This window comes from Miniopterus natalensis, chromosome 17, assembly GCF_054644295.1.
Source record: "Miniopterus natalensis isolate mMinNat1 chromosome 17, mMinNat1.hap1, whole genome shotgun sequence".
Lineage (NCBI taxonomy): Eukaryota > Metazoa > Chordata > Mammalia > Chiroptera > Miniopteridae > Miniopterus > Miniopterus natalensis.
The window spans coordinates 16,144,389-16,163,027 of NC_142097.1; the positions used below are offsets into that span (position 1 = coordinate 16,144,389).

At 58.2% G+C, this 18,639-nt stretch overlaps 1 protein-coding gene across 3 annotated transcripts; it reads left to right on the plus strand.

The window, feature by feature from the left end:
- Nucleotides 1–3,360: 3,360 nt before the first annotated feature.
- GIT1 (GIT ArfGAP 1) lies at nt 3,361–18,591 on the plus strand. 3 transcript variants are annotated; one of them, XM_087826000.1, is made up of 20 exons: nt 3,361–3,457; nt 9,008–9,141; nt 9,603–9,715; nt 9,835–9,940; nt 10,468–10,685; nt 10,779–10,873; nt 11,211–11,253; nt 13,278–13,326; nt 13,791–13,863; nt 14,444–14,541; nt 14,929–15,040; nt 15,167–15,300; nt 15,465–15,617; nt 15,707–15,937; nt 16,024–16,077; nt 16,267–16,353; nt 16,476–16,549; nt 16,655–16,837; nt 16,969–17,032; nt 17,175–18,591. In XM_087826000.1, the coding sequence occupies exons 1-20, from the start codon at nt 3,406–3,408 to the stop codon at nt 17,385–17,387; spliced, it is 2,286 nt and encodes a 761-aa protein (XP_087682126.1). In that variant the 5' UTR covers nt 3,361–3,405; the 3' UTR covers nt 17,388–18,591. The 3 variants fall into 3 exon arrangements, with proteins under 3 accessions (XP_087682126.1, XP_016057440.2, XP_016057441.2); XM_016201954.2 differs by lacking the exon at nt 3,361–3,457 and having other exon boundaries at nt 8,808–9,141; XM_016201955.2 differs by lacking the exons at nt 3,361–3,457; nt 16,267–16,353 and having other exon boundaries at nt 8,810–9,141.
- Nucleotides 18,592–18,639: the final 48 nt, after the last annotated feature.

The following is an 18,639-nucleotide window of genomic DNA, read 5'->3' on the forward strand; positions in this document are numbered from 1 at the left end:
GCATTTTGCCTTTTGCTGGGGGAGGGAGGGAGCTACAGGCCGCCTCGCTCCAGCTTTCGGAGGCGCGGGAAGGTGTGGCCTTCAGGATTGAGTTTAGGTCCCTGTAGAATGTGACAAGGGATCCAGATTCCCAGAAGAGTGACTGATGGGGCTTCCTGAGAAGGGTGAGAGGCATTAGTACCAAGGGTCATTGGAGCAACCAGGGGGCTGGCACCTGAATTATTACGTAGGAGTCTTCCCTGCCCTTTTATAAAATGAAACTCCATCCGCCACACTTGACACTGGAAAGAGAATGTCCAGGAAGACTGCGAGGACAGTCCACCTTCCCCATACACTGTCCTCCGCAAGGACCAGAGTGGGGCTGGGCAGAGAAAGCAGCAAGCAGCTCCCCACCTCCACCCCCTCGTGGCACCCTCCGGAGAGGAAGTGACTGATTCCAGAGACTGTCTCCTTCCTAAATAACCCCAGGGCAGAGAGATCCTGCCAGAAGGGTCCTTGCAGATGCTGTGGTGAAAGTGGATTTGGCCTCTGTGGCCACCTACTGCAAGGGTGGGAAGGACTGGGATGTTAGAGAGACCTGAGTTATAATTCCTCCTTACTAATTGCTCGACCTTAAGCAATTTGCTTAAACATTCTGGTTTCTCAGACCACTCACCTCAAGAATGAGACTGGAAACTACCTCCTGGGGTGAGCTAAGGAGAGTAACAGCCCACCGGGCATAATGCCTTGGTGAGCCCACCTTAGAACCAGGCAGGAATAAGGAATTCCTCACTAGCCCAAGAAATGTCTGTGTGGGAGGTGCCAGCAAAAGCTTGCAAACTCTCCGCGCCCCTCTCAGGTTTCTTTGTGTGGTCTTCTCTCCTTCCTCCTCCACACCCTGCGGTGCCAGGCCCGGGAGGGCGGGAAGGATGAGGGATGAGCGGATGGCCTCGCCCCTTTCTGCAGCCTGGGAGGAGCCAGCCGGCGTCTCCGGCGGCCGGGACCATTGCCTACCTCTACCACGAGGGGTCAGCAGAGTGTCGTGGCTGCAGCCCGAGTTGAGGAGGGGGCTGGAGTGGGGGGGAGGGACCGCTAGGAACGGTCGGGAGAATGCCATTTCCTTATTAAATTGTTTTTGGAGCCTTGTGTGTGATTTCTCTTTAACTGTTCTGCTTCCTGAGATGACGACATCTCAAAAAAGAAATTCTGAAACCTTTTTATCCCTAGCCCCAGGCCCAGGCTGTGGCGGGGCTGGGGGCTTCCGGAACGAAGTTTGGAGAGTGGATCCGTGCCTGGGCCACTCTCAGGTAGTCCTGGGCCAACCAGGAGATGGGGCGGGGGGAACAGGATGAATCATACGTTTTCCCGGGAAAAAATCTTGGAGCTCAAGGAAGGGGGAGCTCAGCCTGGATTGGGTGGGGGTGGGGGGTGTCCCCTGGGAAGCCGGCTCTCTTTTTGCCAGGCCGCCCATACATAGACAAAACTCAGGTCGCTTTTCAACTCCGGCCTGCGCGCTCCAGCTGCCACGTGCTCCAGACGCGCCCACACAGCAGAGAAACAAAGACAACCAAGCGACGGGGCTGCCAGCAGCCGCCTCGACACTTAATAAGTGAAATTCCATAGCTGGGGGTCGATCGGTTGAACCGGTGGTCGCTGCTGGTAGGCTGTACGCCCGGTTTGGGCAGCTAGGCTGCCGTTACCTGGGTTGGGGTCACCAAGCCAATGAACTGACTTCCCCTTGCGGGTGCAGCACCCGACGGCAGGTGGTGTTCCACCCACTACCACCAACCCTCGAGGTATCCTTGCTTACAGAAAATCCGCCAGCCAGCGGCTGGCTGTGGGGGAAAAAGGAGGCCTGCAAGGATTTTTTTAAAAGGGGTAATTATAAAAATATCCCGTGGATCGCTATTTCAAACAAACTTGTCAATCCGGGCTTCAGCGAAAGGCGATGGAGGCAGCTTTGCATGTATTTCGGGTGATGTGACTCATGAGCATTACTTTGTCTCCCCCAGGGAAGCAGCGGGTCCACCCACAAGTCACTGCTGCTCTGGCACCGCTGGGATAAAATCGACCAACTCGGGCATCCCTGCCCAGGACTCTCCCCACCCCTCACCCCCAGTTACTGAGCAGGATTCCCTGCCGCTTGGGAACTCTCCCTTAATTGTGTCACCACTGACCTGACCCCAGGCCTGGTTGGGGCATCCCTGCCCCTCCCCACAAGCAGAGTGCTACAGCCTTTTGCTGCTGCAGGGATGGGGGCTGGGTGCACGCGAGGCACATGTGTTTGGGGGAGCATGCTCAGTGCACGGGTGCACCCACGTGCAGCCTCGCCTCTGCTCCCTGTCTCCACCCCCCAGCCCCCCAAGTCTCCGTGTGAAGTCCAGGAAGTAAGGCTGACACAAAAATAAATCTGTGTGTATTATATGCGCACGCCCTGGACACACACACCTCTCTGGTGGCCCAGAAACACTGTGGATGTATACAAGACAGATGACAAGTGGATATTACTGCACACAGGCACAGTGGTCACTCCTCGGGAGATCTTTTAAAACTGCCCAGATTCTTTCCTCTAGAGGCAAGCATTGAGGAAGGATAGATACATTCTTAGCCGGGAGGTAGGGCAGGGCGTACACTGCATGACCTCTTTGGCACCTGGGCGTCCATATTGTTGGCGGCGTGCATAGTCAGCAAGAATGTGACCACACGCACACCTGGACCCACAGATGTGGACACAGGGGAGACCGGGACGCACACCTCACCCCAACCAGAGATAGGCGGATACCCCAAACCACAGACGCTTGACAGGAGGGAGAGCCTGGGCCTCCAGCTCCTTACCCTTGTCCCTGGTTCCCAGGAGCCACTGTCCTAGGGCCCGAGCTCCGGGCCACCCCCATCTAAACGTGAAGGAGATAGGGCTGACTCACACTGCCTCCGGGCCACGGGAACGCCCGAGCGCGTGCCAGGGCCGCAGGTGAGACCGCCCGCTCCAGCCAGGACGCTGCGCTGTCCCTTTAAGCGCCCCCGCCCCCTCCCGCTCGCGCTCCCGGCTTCCTTTCTCCGGGAGGCGCGGCCCGCCCGGTCCGTCGGCGGGGCGGGAGTGCGGCTGCCCCTCCCCCGGTGGGCAGGGCCTGCGCCGCTTCCTGCAGGAGCGGCTGGGAGCCGCGCAAGGGGCGGAGAGAGCGAGCCGCGAGTGGCGGCGGGGCGGCGCGGGGCGGCGCGGGGCGGAGGGCGCCCGAGGGCGAGCGGGCAGGCGGGCACGGCGGGTTCCGGGCCAGCCCAGGGGGCGGTCGGTTGGCCGGGCGCGCGGAGCCTCGCCGGGGCCTTGCCGGAGCCGGGCCGGGCAGCAGGGGCCGCCGCCGCCGCCCGGGCCCGCCGCCTGCGCCCCCCACGCTGGCCCAGAGGGCTGCGGCCGCGTCGCCGCTGAGGATGTCCCGGAAGGGGCCGCGAGCGGAGGTGTGTGCGGACTGCAGCGCCCCGGGTAAGCTGGGCCCGGCCGGGGGCGGGACCGCGCGCCGAGGCCCCGCCGGGCGGGCGCCGGGGCCTGGCGGGAGCGTCGTGCGGGGCCGGAGGGCGGGGTGGGGCTGGGGGCTGCGGCCTCCGGCCTCGGCCCCCGCCCGGGCCACTGCGGAGCCGCGTCCTTGGCGGGAGGGCCGGCCTGGGGGGGCCCCCGTTTCCTCGCGTCCGCCGACTGGCGAGGAAGGACATTCCCCGCGCCGCCTCCCACCCCTCGGTCGGAGGGAGGCAGGCAGCTAGCTGCCCCCCGCCCCCATCTCAGTATCCGAACGGAAGCGCCGGCCTGGGGTGGCCGGAGGGCTGTGGCGGAGGCCGGCAGGGGTTAGGAGGCAGGGGCGAGTGGGGTTTTGTGTCATCTCAGTGCCACCCCCGCGTCTTGCACCTGCTGCTTGCATGGTCTGCTGGCCTGCTGGGGTGGCGGAGGGCAAGGGGCAGAGAGCTGGGCAGATGGGCCGGGGGGAGGGGGGAGCTTGGATACTGTTTCCTCCGGAGCCGATGAGGGGGTGGCTACTCCTAGAACTCCCTGCCCCTGGCTCCCAAGGCTGGGGCTCCTTTCAGGGCCTGGTGTACAGAGCCAGAATGAGCCTGGGCATCTTTCTCTGAGGCATCCCCAGGCCACCTAGTGACTGGGAGCAGGTAGACTCGGCTTTTCCTGGGCCCCAGTAAGGCCCTCTTGGGAAAGTGAGCTTGGCATTGCCCCAGCTTGGGCACAAACCCTTCTTGGTCCCCTATCCCAATCTGGCCAGAACTGGGTAGGGAGCAGTGTTGAGGGGTGTCTAGATTCCCCGGGATCCCGCTGGCTTCCTGGCCTACCTCTTGGCTGTATATACTCTCGTGTTTCCCTTCTTCCCAGCACAGTCAGCTCCAGGCTGATGTGAAACCCCCTGACCTGCTGAGGAAATGAGGAGCAGTGACCCAAGAGGCTGCTCCCTTCTGATGTGGGAGGACACTGCCAGAGATGGGGCTCAGCAGCTGGCAGGGGGGAAGGAAGCCCTGGCCCTTGTCCATCCCTTCTTTAGAAAATGAACTATGTCACTGGGCAGGCTCAGGGGGTCTGTGAACGCTAGGGAGACTATGGGCTGACTAAGTGTGAGAGTGTGGGGTGCTGTTTTGTGGACCCATAACTTCTAGCCATTCTTTGGACAGGCCCAGGACCCCAACAGGTTGAGACTCACAGATGCTCTGGTGGCTCTGATGGCTCCAAGCCGGAGTGTTTGGGAACTGTGAATGCCTGGCAAAGGCATGGTACTCTGTGGGTGGTTATGACCCTGAGGCTGCCCCTCAGGGCATGCCGCAATCCAGAGGGCTCTGAGAAGCTGTTTGGGGATATGTGCCCTTACCCCTAATTAGCTGGAAACTATGATTCTCTTGCCCGAGCCCCAGGCAGGTCTAGGGATGGAAGGCTAAGAGGAGAGCTTGCCTTCTATATGCCTATCCTAGGCTGTTCTGCAGATCTGCTGGGTGGATGCAGCATGCATAGCACCCACCCTTTAGGGGAGCCTGGATTTTAGCTTTGCCTTTGTTCCCAGCTTACTGTGTGACCCATGGCAAGACTTTCCTCACTCTGGGCCCCAGTTTCCTCAACTGTGAGGCAAAGAAGTTGGCATAGAAATGATTTTTGAGGAGCATCCCATCTCCAAGTCTGTGGTCCTCATTCTGGTTTGAGGGACATAGAACAGCATCAGCAAGGCAGTTGTCCTTTCTCCTGTTTGGCTGAAGCCTCTGGATGCCCAGTGGGCTCGGAGAAGAGTGGTGTGTATCCTATGTGTTGCACTGCCCAGCTCCTATCCCAGGTCTGTTTTCCACAGAGGCATTTGTGCCCTGGGTACCTCCTTTTCCCTTGATCAGAATACAGGTCAGAAAGAGGCAAATGGTGAGAAAGTGAGGGTGGTGAGGTAGGCAGGGCGATGACAAAGTCTTACTCATGACCCCACCCCAGCACCTAGCATGGTGTCTGGCACATAGTAGGCACTCCCCCAAGTGTTTGGATGCTTATCAGGACCCCTGCTGGCTACTTGGGTCTACCCCATACACACTGGATGATGCATGGAGTGGCATTCTCAGTCTGGGAACTATAGCAGCCCAGCTTAAAAGCATAAGGCCACCTATCTGCAGCCCACACCCAGAGCCACCACCTTCTGCTTAGGAACTGATAGGTATGTGCCTCCTACCCAGAGCCATAGGTTTCTCTTACTGTGATAGGAACCCTGCAGTCTCAGCCCTAGGAATGGGGTCGTGGCTTTTTTGTAGTTGGTTAATTTGGGGGGTCATGAAGGTAAAAGGTGAGATGCAGCCTGATCCCAAAGGCCCCTGTCTTCCCTCTGCTCCCAGGCCTGGGCATGCAGGGGACAAGTGCAAGTATGTTGTGAGGCAACTGGACATGGCATGGCTGCTATGGCTGCTGGTTAGGCACCATCTGTGTCCCTGCCTGCCTTGGGAGTCCAAGAGAGGGGCAGGGGGCAGGGACCCTGGAGAATGTAGTTCCCCCCTTTCTTCCCCTTCACTCACCCTGTCACATAGTCGTGGCCTAGCTCTCCAGAGCCTGCTCCTCACCCCATGGGCCTCCCATCACAGCCCCTGGCACAGGAGTGGAGACCTACTGGCACCTTGGATGAGCAAGGCTTGCCACTGGCTAGGGACATTTGGGAACCTGCAGGCTCATTTGTCTCTCCATAATGTAGATTATCGTGGGGTGGGGTGAGTGGTGGGCTTTCTTCCTCTTTTATTGAGATATAACTTATGTACGGCCAAGTGCCCGCACTTTACTGTTTAGCCTGATGAGTTTTTACATGTGTACATAGCTGTAACCTCCACTCCAGTCGAGAGATAAACCGTTTCCGTCACCCTGCAGGGTTTCTTGTGCCTCCTCCCAGTCAGTGTCCCCCAAAGGTAACTGCTGTTCTGACCTCTATCCCTATGGATTACTCTTACCTGCTTTCAAAATGGTTGGCTTCTCCCTCTTCCCTCGTGAGGGTCTGCTCCCTAGCTCAGGAGAGGCTGGCCTTTATAGCAGACCTTTGGGCCCCAGAGGCCACTAATGGCTTTAAGTGGTGACATGAATTTACCTTAGTAGATGCCTCCATCGGGTCAGCGCTGGTTAATATTACTCCAGGACCCCTCCTGCCACTTGCCCACACATATCAGACCCCCACCCTCACTGAAGGCAGGAGCCCAGGAGGAGGATTGGCAGGATACTAAGGAGGTCACCACATCCCCTAGCCTCTGCCCCAAGTTCGGTCCAGGGAGCCTCTTTGAGACAAGGGTCCCTTTAACCTTAAACTTCAATAGCCATTTGACTTTCAGAAACTCTTCCTGGCTTAGGAACTGGCCTAGGTGAGGCTTAGGGCTCCTGCTTAGGTATTCCCAAGGCCCCCTGGTCATAAAGAACAGGTAGTAGGGTGAAGGTGGGCTTTTCGTCTATGTCAATCAGAACTGAGCTGGCACCAGTGTGCCCCAGACAGGACAGTGTCCCCTGCCCAACCTTCCTATTTCAGTTCACTTGGACCTGTGGAGGAGAGGGAGGACCCCTCTCCCAGCCCAGGAGAGTGCCAAGCAAAGTCTTGGACCGCATTCCCCAGATCCTAGTCTCTTGGTCACCCATAGTCATGGACTTGCCATGTCTGCTCTGGCCCTGGATATCTGGCCAGCCCTCCTAGGCCTGGCTTCTCTGGTAGGGCCATGGGCCTGGGGTGGGGGTGGGAGGTGGAGGCCTAGGCCTCAGGGCGGCCCATTTATGATCCTGGCCTGGGCGGATCCCCACTTACAGGAAACCCCACCATTTCAACAAGAGGAATTTAAGCTGCGTCATTTCCAGCTTCCTGCCTGGGCTGCTGGTGGTGATTGGAGGGCAGACCCCTGACCCAGTGGTGTTTGGGAGTGGGGGGAAGGAGCTTTTCATACCTGGAGTGCCTCACTGCCTGGGTAAAGCCAACGTTAAAGCGTGCCTTAGGGCTCCCCGTCTTGGCACAGATGGTGGATTCCTTCCTCTTGGGCCTCTGGAATTAGCCCCTCAAGAAGGTGTATGGTGAGCATCTTGTGTATTCCTGTTGCCTTGTTTTAGGGGGAATCCCTAAAGGACCCCTTACGCAAAAAACTGAGTCCCCTCTTTCACTTTCTGTTCCCATGCTATGAGGGGCTACTTGCTGTGGGCAGAGCTCATGCTGCACCCTGACTCAGAGTCTCCTCACAGTTCTCCTGGGAACTTTGATAGAAGTCCTTTTGGGGAAGGGTCTGAGAATGACTTTCTGGTTGAAGAGACTCTCATTACCCCTGAGCACTATGGGCAAGGCAGAGCGCCAGGCTCCCGTCCCCAGGACAGGGCTTCCTGAGACGGGGCGGGGGCCTGGGCAGAGCACAGTGTCCTGGGAGACAGGCTCCCTGCCCCCACTCTCCAGTGGCATACAATAGCTGCTTTCTCCCCCGTGACCTTTCCACAGCCTGAGCTGTATGCAGCTGTCTCCTCCCCCTCTCCCAAGGGGCCTGGGATGGGTGACATCTCCTCTGCCCTTGAGAAGGACCCCAGGAGTTCCTGCCCTGTCCTAGCCCCCTTCTTGTTTCCAAAGTTCACTTCTCTAGGAGTGGAGAGTGGCTCCCAGAATCCTTGCCCACTGGGGGCTGTCCCCTTCAGGGCAGAGGCACAGGGACAGCAGCAGTTCTGGACATGGTATGGTCCCTGGCATCTAAATGCCTGAGTCCATATCCTAGCAATCCCATTCATTAGCAAGTGACCTTGAGCAAGTGCTCTAACCTCTCTTGAGCCACTATTTCCTTACTGGTAAAGCAGGGGTAGCATTTCCTACCTTGCCTGACAATTGTGAGAGGCATCATGCATACAGCAGCCAGTGGTACATAGAGGGTGCTCAGTCAGTGTTAGTTCCTTCGCTCTTTCCATCCCCCTGAAGAGGGACTCCATCAGTCATGGCTACAGGAGGCTCCTCAGGCATGAAAAGGCCTCTTGCCTGGCAGGATAAGGGCAGTCAGGAGCCCGTGGGGGTGTGATGGGTCCAGCAGGTGGGCCAGTGGCTCCAGCAGAAGTCTAGGTGCAGGAGAGATGTGGCCCTGACCTAGACCCAGGAGGAGTACCTAGAGATGAGTGGTGTGTAAGCATTGGGGTTGCATCCCTGAGGGGATTCCTGCCTCCCTGGGGAAGGGCTTGGGTAGCAGCCTTGTTCCCTGGGGAAAGGCTGTGGGACTGGTAGTGGTGACTACAGGACAGGAAACCATGCCCGCTAAGTAGGCCCTGGGGATCACACCTTCCCAGAGGGCCAAAGATGTGCAGGAAAGGGCTCGGCTGTGTCAGTCACCATCTGCGAGCCCGTGGGGAAATCCCGCTCCCGGCCTTAGCTGAGCTTCCTCATCAGGAACCTGTGCCCACTGATGTCCCAGCTCCTAGACCTCTGAGGGACCAAGTGAATGAATATGTGTGGAATGCTAAGCACGGTGCTGGCCCAAAGCAGGTGCTTAGGGGGTCTTGCCTGCGTTTGGCTATGGCTGACACTTGCCTCCACCCTGGCAGACCCTGGCTGGGCCTCCATCAGCAGGGGTGTGCTGGTGTGTGACGAGTGCTGCAGTGTGCACCGGAGCCTGGGACGCCACATCTCCATTGTCAAGCATCTTCGCCACAGCGCCTGGCCTCCCACACTACTACAGGTATGGATGCTGGCTGGTCGTTCCTCCTTCTCCACGAAGTGTGCTGAGCGCAGGCACATTTCCCTCATACTGACATACACACCTGCCTGGGTACAGCAGCTCCCAGGGGGCAGCACCCACCTGGGGCAGAGCCTAACCTTGATCCTTTCCACCCATCCACTCGTCTAAGAGAGGAGGCATCCAGGACTGGAGTCAGACAGACCTGGACTCTCATCTTGGCTCTGCCGCTTACTAGGTTGGCCATGTAGCACTGAGCAGGTTGCTTAACCTCTCTAAGCCTTGGCATGCTGGCCATGTGACCTGAAGTTCTAAACAGGACCCACATCCTTGGGTGGCCTGACTGGATGGTGGTGCAGCAGTGACAGGCACACAGTAGGCCCTTTGGTACTTTTTGCAGCCACACTGGCTGTGGCTGGTGCCCAGCACTCAGTGGGCTCTCACTTGGCATCTCCTCCCCGCAGATGGTGCACACGCTCGCCAGCAATGGGGCCAACTCCATCTGGGAGCATTCCCTGCTGGACCCTGCGCAAGTGCAGAGTGGCCGGCGTAAAGCCAACCCCCAGGATAAAGTCCAGTGAGTTGGGCTGGAGGGGTGGTGGCAGGGGCTGCATGGTCTGTGACGTGGGCCTGGGAGGTGGCCTGGTAACTAGCCTCTCTCTCTGCTCCCCATTTCCTTCTGTGTGCCCCATGCAGCCCCATCAAGTCAGAGTTCATCAGGGCCAAGTACCAGATGCTGGCATTTGTGCACAAGCTTCCCTGCCGGGATGACGACGGAGTCACCGCCAAAGACCTCAGCAAGGTTTGAGGGGCCCCACAGTGGACGGGAGGGCCTCTCTCCTTCTCACCCATAATGTCCCGAAGGCCTGTCCTTCGTCACCACTCAGCCCTAGGCAGCCAGGTCAGGCAAGAAGAGTGGGCATGGTGGAGTGACAAACCTGCTTGGTTAGGCTGCATGTGCTCAAAGCCCCTCGACTCCCAGGTGGACATGCAAGGCTAAAATTCCCCAGCTGCCACCCAAAAGCCAGGAAAACTTGGGGCAATTTCTTAGCCTCTCAGAGCCTCAGTTTCCTCATCTATAAAATGGGAAAGAAATAGCATCACCTTATAGATAATGTCTGTTCCAAGCAGAGCGCACAGCACATGGTAGATAGTGACTGACAACTGGTATTATTAATTGGTATTAACTCCTCTCTCCTCACTGACAACCAAGCTTCAGTTGGGCCCTTGGAGCTGTAGAAGTCCTAGGTGCTGCCAATATTAGGTGCAGTTTCTGGGGGCAGGGGGTGGCCTCATGCACACACATTTGTTGCACACTCCTCCTGGCAGCAACTGCATTCAAGCGTGCGGACAGGCAACTTGGAGACATGTCTACGCCTGCTGTCCCTGGGTGCCCAGGCCAACTTCTTCCACCCAGAGAAGGGCACCACGCCTCTTCATGTGGCTGCCAAGGCGGGGCAGACACTGCAGGCGGAGCTTCTTGTAGTGTATGGGGCTGACCCTGGCTCCCCTGACGTTAATGGCCGAACACCTATTGACTATGCCAGGTGAGGGTTGGCTGAAGGGTGAGGCTTGGGTGGCAGGGTGGGGGTGGGAGAGTGGGCTGCTGCTGCAGGCTGAGCCATGCCCCCTCCCCACAGGCAGGCGGGGCACCATGAGCTGGCGGAAAGGCTAGTTGAGTGCCAGTATGAGCTCACTGACCGGTTGGCCTTCTATCTCTGTGGACGAAAGCCTGGTGAGCAGAGTGCGGGGCAGGCCTGGCTGGGCCAGGCAGGTGGGACCTAGACACACCTCAGCAGCAGGTGCCATGGTGACAAAGCCGGCTGGGGAACAGTGTTGCTAGGCAACTGGCTCCTGTGAAATTGCTGCAGGCTCTGGGCTGCAGCACATTGGGGTAGGGAGTGGGGGTGGGCATAACTTCTAGCCACCTCCCGGGGCTATTGTGGGTGGCCTGCCCTCCTCCCTTTCCCCTGACACTTCTGGGTGCCAAGCCCTGCTCATGGCAGTGAGGTGGGCTTCTAGCTGCTAAGGCCACTCAGCACCAGTGACTTGGCATTTTTATTTTTGTTCAGATCACAAGAATGGGCATTACATCATCCCACAGATGGCTGATAGGTGAGTGCCCACCTGAAGTCCCTTCCCAGAGGCTGCTAGAGGCCATGTTGGTGCCTGATCCCCAGAGCCCCCACCCCTGCAACGCCCCAGGCTTTGGGGACCTGGGACCCCTCCACATTCTCCACTCCCCTAGGGGTTGGAAGCACAAACATTTCACAGTCTAGTCCTTACTCCCTAATACTGGGCCCCAAAGCACGTAAGAAGTGTCAACTTAGCACGTGGCCAGCATAGCCTGAGCCCCCTTCTGTCAGGAACATAGTGCTTGAGTACAAGGAGCATCCCCCAAGCGCTGGATCACTGGGCTCTATTCCCAGTGGCACTGACCCCACTGAAACCTTTAGATAAACCTCTGCTCTTCAGTGAAAAAGTGGTGGGCTCCAGGGATGAATAACTTTAGGACCCCTAGCCGGCCTGTGTGGTGTATTTATAAATTGGGCAGAGGCTGGAGGGCAGGGCATGACACAATCCAGGTGTTTCTGCCTCTGATCCCAGAGGCCCGGGGTGCCCAGGCTGTGGGGGATCACCCCCAACCCCTCACCCAGCTTAGAAGATGGATGTTGGCGCCACCTGGTGGCTGTCTCTGATGGCCATCTTTATGCCAAGCTGTGCCTGCTGGCCTGGAGCTGGAGAGGGGAGGCTCCCTCCTCCAAAGGCCAGTGTGGGCAGATGGGGATTTTCAGGTCTGGACACCTTGGATTCCTGAACCCAGACCTCCTCTGTTCTGAAATCCCAAGATTCCCCCCCACTTCTTTGGTCTGATTCTGCCTGGTGTGTGTGTGCCTGCGTGGCAGGGGAGTGTTGTAAACACATATGGGCATGTACTCAATGAAATGTTAACTGAGCACCTTCGCTGTGCCAGCTGCTGTTCTTGGCACTGGGACACAGAGGTAACTCAGACATCATCCCTGCCTTTAAGGAGCTCAGTCTAGAAACGGAGGCAGCCTAGTCAGACAGTTGTAGTTCAGTGTGGGAAGTACAGCAAGAGAGACAGGGGCATAGACGTTAGAAATGCTGTGCCAGGAACTGCAGGCAGATGGTGAGACTGGAGCATATGTGAGAGGCCGGGAATCCCAGGAGCAAGACTGGAATAGAGACAGAGTGAGAGAGTGACCAGTCCTGTGAGCCCTGACAAAAGCTGTGACCATCCTAAGAGTAGAGAGGTTCCAAGCATAGGAGATGTGTGGAACCAGCTGTGCTGCTGACTGGCTCTGTTACTTTAAGCAGGCTGCGTAACCTCTCTGATTCTTAGTTATCTTTTCTGGAAATGAGGGCAACAGTACCTATCTTTCTGGGCTATTGAGAGGATTAAAAAATGCATGCAAAGCATTTAGCACATTTTTAAAATAAGCTTTCTGTTGCAATATGCCATACATACCTGTTATTACTGAAATGTTTTTACAGCCAGAGCTAGTGCAGCCAGGTATGTCAAAAAGATCACCCTGGCTGCTAGGTAGAAAAAAGTTTTGTAGGGGCAAGACTGGGAGGGGGAAGATGGCTTAAGAAATTATAGCAAAGCCCAGGCAAGAGGAAATGATGGCAGAACCTGGGAAAAGTCGGGCAAAGAAAGGCTTGAAGATGAGGGAGGTTTCAGGTGACTCCCAGGAGCTGATGTTTGTTCTGGGTACATGGGTCACCGATAGTAGGAGCGAGCAGGCCAGGAGCAGGTTGGGGGGTGGGGGAATATGAGCTCAGTTTTGTACACTCTGAGTCTGGCGTGCGCACAGAGATGGGTCTGAGCTTGACGTGGGAAGGCGTGTGCTGCCCTGCTGCTGGGTAATTGCTGCCTCTGTCCTGTTCTTCCCTCTGCTGCGTTCCTCTGGACTTAGATCTCGGCAAAAGTGCATGTCTCAGAGGTATCTGGTGTCTGCCATGGGAGCAGGCTCTGGAGGTTGGGTGGGGCAGGGTGGCACTTGGTGTGCGGTATCTGGGGTCTTGTCTCCCTGGGATCCCTGCATGTTTGGGAGGTCATTGGCAAAGGCCTGGCCACCTCTCAGGTCTGGCCTCTCTCTTCCCCTTGTCCACAGCCTGGACCTATCCGAGTTGGCCAAAGCTGCCAAGAAGAAGCTGCAGGCGGTGAGTCTGCTCAGATGGGCCCCTAAAACTTGGAGCTACTCCCATTTCTAACACCAACACCCCTGCCCCTGTGATTGCTTCCCCTTCCTCTGACTTGGTGCCCTTTTCCAAGTCTTTGACCTGTTCTCACTCTAGCCTCCCTAGTCTTCTCTTTACTTCTCCACCTCTGGTCTTTGACCCTGGCTCTGCCTTTCAAAGGCTCCCAGGGCCCTACCTCCACTTCTGACCTGCAGTGGCATTAGCTGGTCTAGTCTGGCCTCCCTGTTGTCTTCTCCCACCTTGGAGCTTGGCAGACAGACCCCCTACCCGTTTCCAGTTCTGAGACTGTGGGGACTGGGTGCCATAAGGGACACAAGCTGTTTCCCATGTCTTACAACACCTGGTGAGCCAGGCCCTGAGCTGGTCCTGTCAGCACTAGGGGCCAGTTGATCTGACAAAGCCTGTGCCCCCCTCTCTGCCTCTAGCTCAGCAACCGGCTTTTTGAAGAACTTGCCATGGACGTGTATGATGAGGTGGATCGAAGAGAAAATGATGCTGGTGAGCTGAGAGGGCATTGGAGGCTCTGGGCAGGTGGGACAGAGCACCTACCCCCTAGGGAAGGGCTAGGACCTGGTGTGGCTCTTGGGTACTTTTACCAAAACTAAGAAGGGGTACCTGGGTTGGTCTGCTCAGCAGACATGCATGTAAGCTTCTGCCAGCTGTGAGTCCGCCTGGGCAGCTTCCCCAGCTGGGCAGAGTGTGCTGAGCTGGAGTCAGCCAGCTTGCTCCTCCCACCCCCCCACCGCCCCACTGGAGCTCATCTCTGCTCTAGCTACCTCCTACTCTGGCTCTCTTCCCAGTCCTGCTCCTCCCCCCCCCCCCCCCCCCCCCCAAGCACTCCTTCCTGGCCACAGCCAGATTCCAGCCCAAACTCGGCTGGGCCTGGAGAGAGGGAGTTGCCTTGTTCTGTGTGTTAGTCCCCAGTTGGCCTCGCCCAGTGCCTGTCTGAAGACCACCCCTGTTTTCATCACCAAGCTCCCTGGGCATGGGGAAGAGCTAGGAAGGCTGTGCTCAGCACTCCCCCCACCCGTGGGGCCTGGCCACCCTGGACAATCTGCTCCCTGCTCCTCCCCCACAGTGTGGCTGGCTACCCAAAACCACAGCACCCTGGTGACAGAGCGCAGTGCTGTGCCCTTCCTGCCTGTTAACCCTGAATACTCAGCCACACGGAATCAGGTAGGAGGTTTGGTGGGGGGCCTGGGGCTGTTTCCTCCCTTCCTGGGGTTACCAGGTCTGTGGGCCCTGTCCTCTCTCACTGGCTGTTGTCTGGGCCTGGGCCTATTCTCCACCGCTGACCAAGGCCCCCCTCCAGGCCCGGGTGGCACTGGGATTGGGGGGTGGGAAAGAAGTTGTTCTTTTGAGCACTTGCTGAGCAGCTTCTTGGGGGGCAGTTCCAGCCTCTTCCTGAGAGCTCCCCTAGGTACCCTGAATCTGTATCATCCCTCACCCCCTGCCCTGGCCAAGTGAGCCGGGCTGGGCTGTTTTAGCTGTGGTTAAAGCGGATAGCTTGATAGCAGATAGCAGGGTGCCCCGTCATGGCAGCCTGTCCCTTCTGCCTCACAGGGGCGGCAGAAGTTGGCCCGCTTTAATGCCCGCGAGTTTGCCACCTTGATCATCGACATTCTCAGTGAGGCCAAGAGGAGACAGCAGGGCAAGAGCCTGAGCAGCCCCACAGGTGGGAAGGGCGAGGGAGTGGGTGGGGGCACTGTTCCAGGATATTCTCTTTCATGGCTCCCTTTCGGGGGTTGCATGATAGACGGGCTGTGTGGCAGAGCCCTGAGTGACAGGCCTGTGCCCTCAGACAACCTCGAGCTGTCTGTGCGGAGCCAGAGTGACCTCGACGACCAGCACGACTACGACAGTGTGGCCTCGGACGAGGACACCGACCAGGAGCCCCTGCGCAGCACTGGTGCCACGCGGAACAACCGTGCTCGGGTCTGAGCGCAGCCCCTCCCCAGTCCCTCCCTGGGCCTCCATCAAGGCCCAGCTCCATCATCTTGTAGCCCAGGGCCTGGGGGACAAGTGGGCTGGTCACAGCTTCGAGAGCAGCCCTATGTCCCTGTCCCTGGTGGCTGACCAGCTCATGTCTCACCCTGCAGAGCATGGATTCCTCAGACCTGTCTGATGGGGCTGTGACGCTGCAGGAGTACCTGGAGCTGAAGAAGGCCCTCGCTACCTCTGAGGCAAAGGTGCAGCAGCTCATGAAGGTCAATAGTAGCTTGAGTGACGAGCTCCGGAGGCTGCAGAGGGAGGTAAGGGGAGTAGGACCTCCCCAGGGCCCCAGTGGAGAAGGGAGGGTGCGGCCTGGACCCTCTGGAGTTTGACACCACTCCACTCTCAGATCCACAAGCTGCAGGCGGAGAACTTGCAGATCCGGCAGCCACCTGGGCCGGTGCCCACTCCCCCACTCCCCAGCGACCGGGCAGAACATGCATCCATAGGGCCTGGTGGGAGTGCCCACCGCAGGGACCGCCAGGCCTTCTCCATGTATGAACCAGGCTCTGCCCTGAAGCCCTTTGGGGGCCCGCCTGGGGACGAGCTTGCCACTCGGCTACAGCCATTCCACAGCACTGTGAGTTGCCCGCTCAGGCTGGTGGGGAGACAGAGGGCTGGGTCTGCCACAGGGCCCTTTGTGATATCCAGTGTGCTAACCCCCAGGAGCTGGAGGATGACGCCATCTATTCAGTTCACGTCCCTGCCGGCCTTTACCGGGTAAGCAGGACCTGGAGCAGGTGGGTCCGTTTCTGCAAATAGGTTCTCAGTCCCAGTGGGTGCCAGGCTTTGTGCTGGAGGCTGGGTACAAGGATGACTAGACATACATGGTTCCCACCCTTTGCGGGGAAGTTGGAAGATGGGCAACAGGGAGGAGGAGAGACTGACTGCAGCCCTCCTGGGTTTTAGATCCGGAAGGGGGTTTCAGCCTCAGCTGTGCCCTTCACTCCCCCCTCCCCACTGCTGTCCTGCTCCCAGGAAGGAAGCCGCCACACGGTAAAGTCCCATCTCCTGTGTCCAAGGGATGGGCTGAATGGGCTGTGTGCATGGGAGGTGATGGGGCTGTGTGGGACTGTGAATGTGTACCTCACCTACCACCCCTTCCCTGCACCCTCCAGAGCAAGCTTTCCCGCCACGGCAGCGGTGCTGACAGCGACTATGAGAACACACAAAGTGGGGACCCCCTGCTTGGGTGAGGCACCCTGACAGAGGGAGGTCAAGTGGTCCCCAGAAGTGTCTGAGGGTGCAGACAAGAGGCCTCATGGTTGAATGTCTCTCTTTCTAACCCGGGCCTCAGACTGGAAGGGAAGAGGTTTCTAGAGCTGGGCAAAGAGGAGGACTTCCACCCAGAGTTGGAAAACCTGGATGGAGACCTGGACCCTGGGCTTCCCAGCACGGAGGACGTCATCCTGAAGACAGAGCAGGTCACCAAGAACATTCAGGAATTGTTGCGGGCTGCCCAGGAATTCAAGCATGACAGGTATGGGGAGGGGGTACCAGCTTATATGGCCTATGGGTGTTACCAAGGCCAAGAGAGGGATCAGTGTTCCACTGTCCCTGGGAACCTTCCCTAAGAGCCCCCCTAACTTATACTCTCCCCTTCCCCCACAGTTTTGTGCCCTGTTCAGAGAAGATCCATTTGGCTGTGACTGAGATGGCCTCTCTCTTCCCAAAGGTACAGGGGCCAGAGAAGAGCAGGATTGGGAGGACCTCAGGGTGGGGCAGGTGTAGAGAATCTAACTGCTACTTGGATACACCCGGCGGTAATCATGGCTCATGGTTTGAACTAGTCCCAACTACCTCCTTCCTCCCTCCAGAGACCAGCCCTGGAGCCTGTGCGCAGCTCTCTGCGGCTGCTCAACGCCAGCGCCTACCGGCTGCAGAGTGAGTGCCGGAAGACAGTGCCTCCGGAGCCTGGAGCCCCTGTGGACTTCCAGCTGCTGACTCAGCAGGTGATCCAGTGCGCCTATGACATTGCCAAGGCTGCCAAGCAGCTGGTCACCATCACTACCCGAGAGAAGAAGCAGTGACCACTCTCCCTGTACCCTCACCTACACCCTGGGACCTCACTGGCCATGGGAGCTAGGCCACTCCAAACACTAATCCCCACCCCAACAGAGCCGCTGGCGCAAGTGCCCTTAGTGCTGCCACTCTCCCCTGGCAGCCAGGCGCCCTGGGGCCCGCCCTCCCCCAAGCCCCCAAGGATGGGGAGGTGGGGTGGCAGGAGCTTCTGCCCCCACATTCCATGTACCTCCCCCCTGTACATAGCATCCCCCCCCCTTCTAACATGCAGGGGCCTGTAAGGCATCACTCCCAGCCCCTTGCCCTCCAGGGCACCCTCATCAAAGGGTCTGGTGGGGACACTCCAAGTGGGACAGTTCCCCTTACATGCATCCCACCCCCATGAGCCAGTTCAGCCCTATTGGGGGCTGAGTGGGGGCATCCCCTTCCTTTGTACATAATCTCTGGATGTCCCACCCTGTAGCCAGCCCCCATGCTGCTCTCCTTTAATGCCAAACGGCCCCCGCCTAGGGCACAGGCCCCAACCTGTGTTCCCGGGGTCCCCAGCAGCAAACACTGGAAAATCTTTTTTTTTTTTTTTCTTTTCTCTTCCACCCCTTAATTTTAACGTTGTGGTAACTGAGTGTCCCTGCGTGCCTGCGTGTGAGTGTGTGGGGCGGCAGTGCCGTTCCAGAGGCCTGGCCCATATGGAGTTTTGTGAGGGGTGGGGGGACCAGAGCAGCAGGACCAGCATTGGGGGTCAGCCCCACTCTGACCCATCCTGGGGCCAGGGACTGCCAGCATAACCAACTGGGGTCCTGCCCACTGCCTCCCCTCATCACTTCCACCACTTGTACCCCTTCTCTATAAACTTAAAATGAAAACCACTTCCCTCCATCTCTCCTCCCTCTCCCTGTGGAGGGGGAGTGTGCTGGCTGGGGCAGAGAACTGAGCACCTGAGCCTGGGGCTGGCTCCCCGGGGTCCCTGACTCAGCTGAGAGGCCCCTCCCTATAACCTCTGAGAGGCTAGCACCTGTGCCTGCGGCGTCTGGGTACCTGGAACCTGGGCTGCAGCCTGGGAAGGCTGGAGAGGCAGATGGCAGCGCCCACCAGCTCTTTTCCTCGACCTGCCTCTGTCCCAGGGGGCCAGGCTCTACCTGTATGGTGGTGGGTGGGCTGACTGTCAAGATGTGTATCATGTACATTTGTATCAAAAATAAATAAGTGATCATGTGCTGTTTCTGATGCTTAGAGAATTGAGGGGAGGGGCAGACACGGAAG

Excerpts from the sequence above, each read along its gene's own strand:
- GIT1 (XM_016201954.2), top strand. The coding sequence starts at position 8,905 with ATGAATATGTGTGGAATGCTAAGCACGGTGCTGGCCCAAAGCAGGTGC. Across the intron at positions 15,618-15,706 it reads TCCGGAGGCTGCAGAGGGAG|ATCCACAAGCTGCAGGCGGA; the intron begins GTAAGGGGAGTA and ends CTCCACTCTCAG. Across the intron at positions 16,354-16,475 it reads AGGAAGGAAGCCGCCACACG|AGCAAGCTTTCCCGCCACGG; the intron begins GTAAAGTCCCAT and ends TGCACCCTCCAG.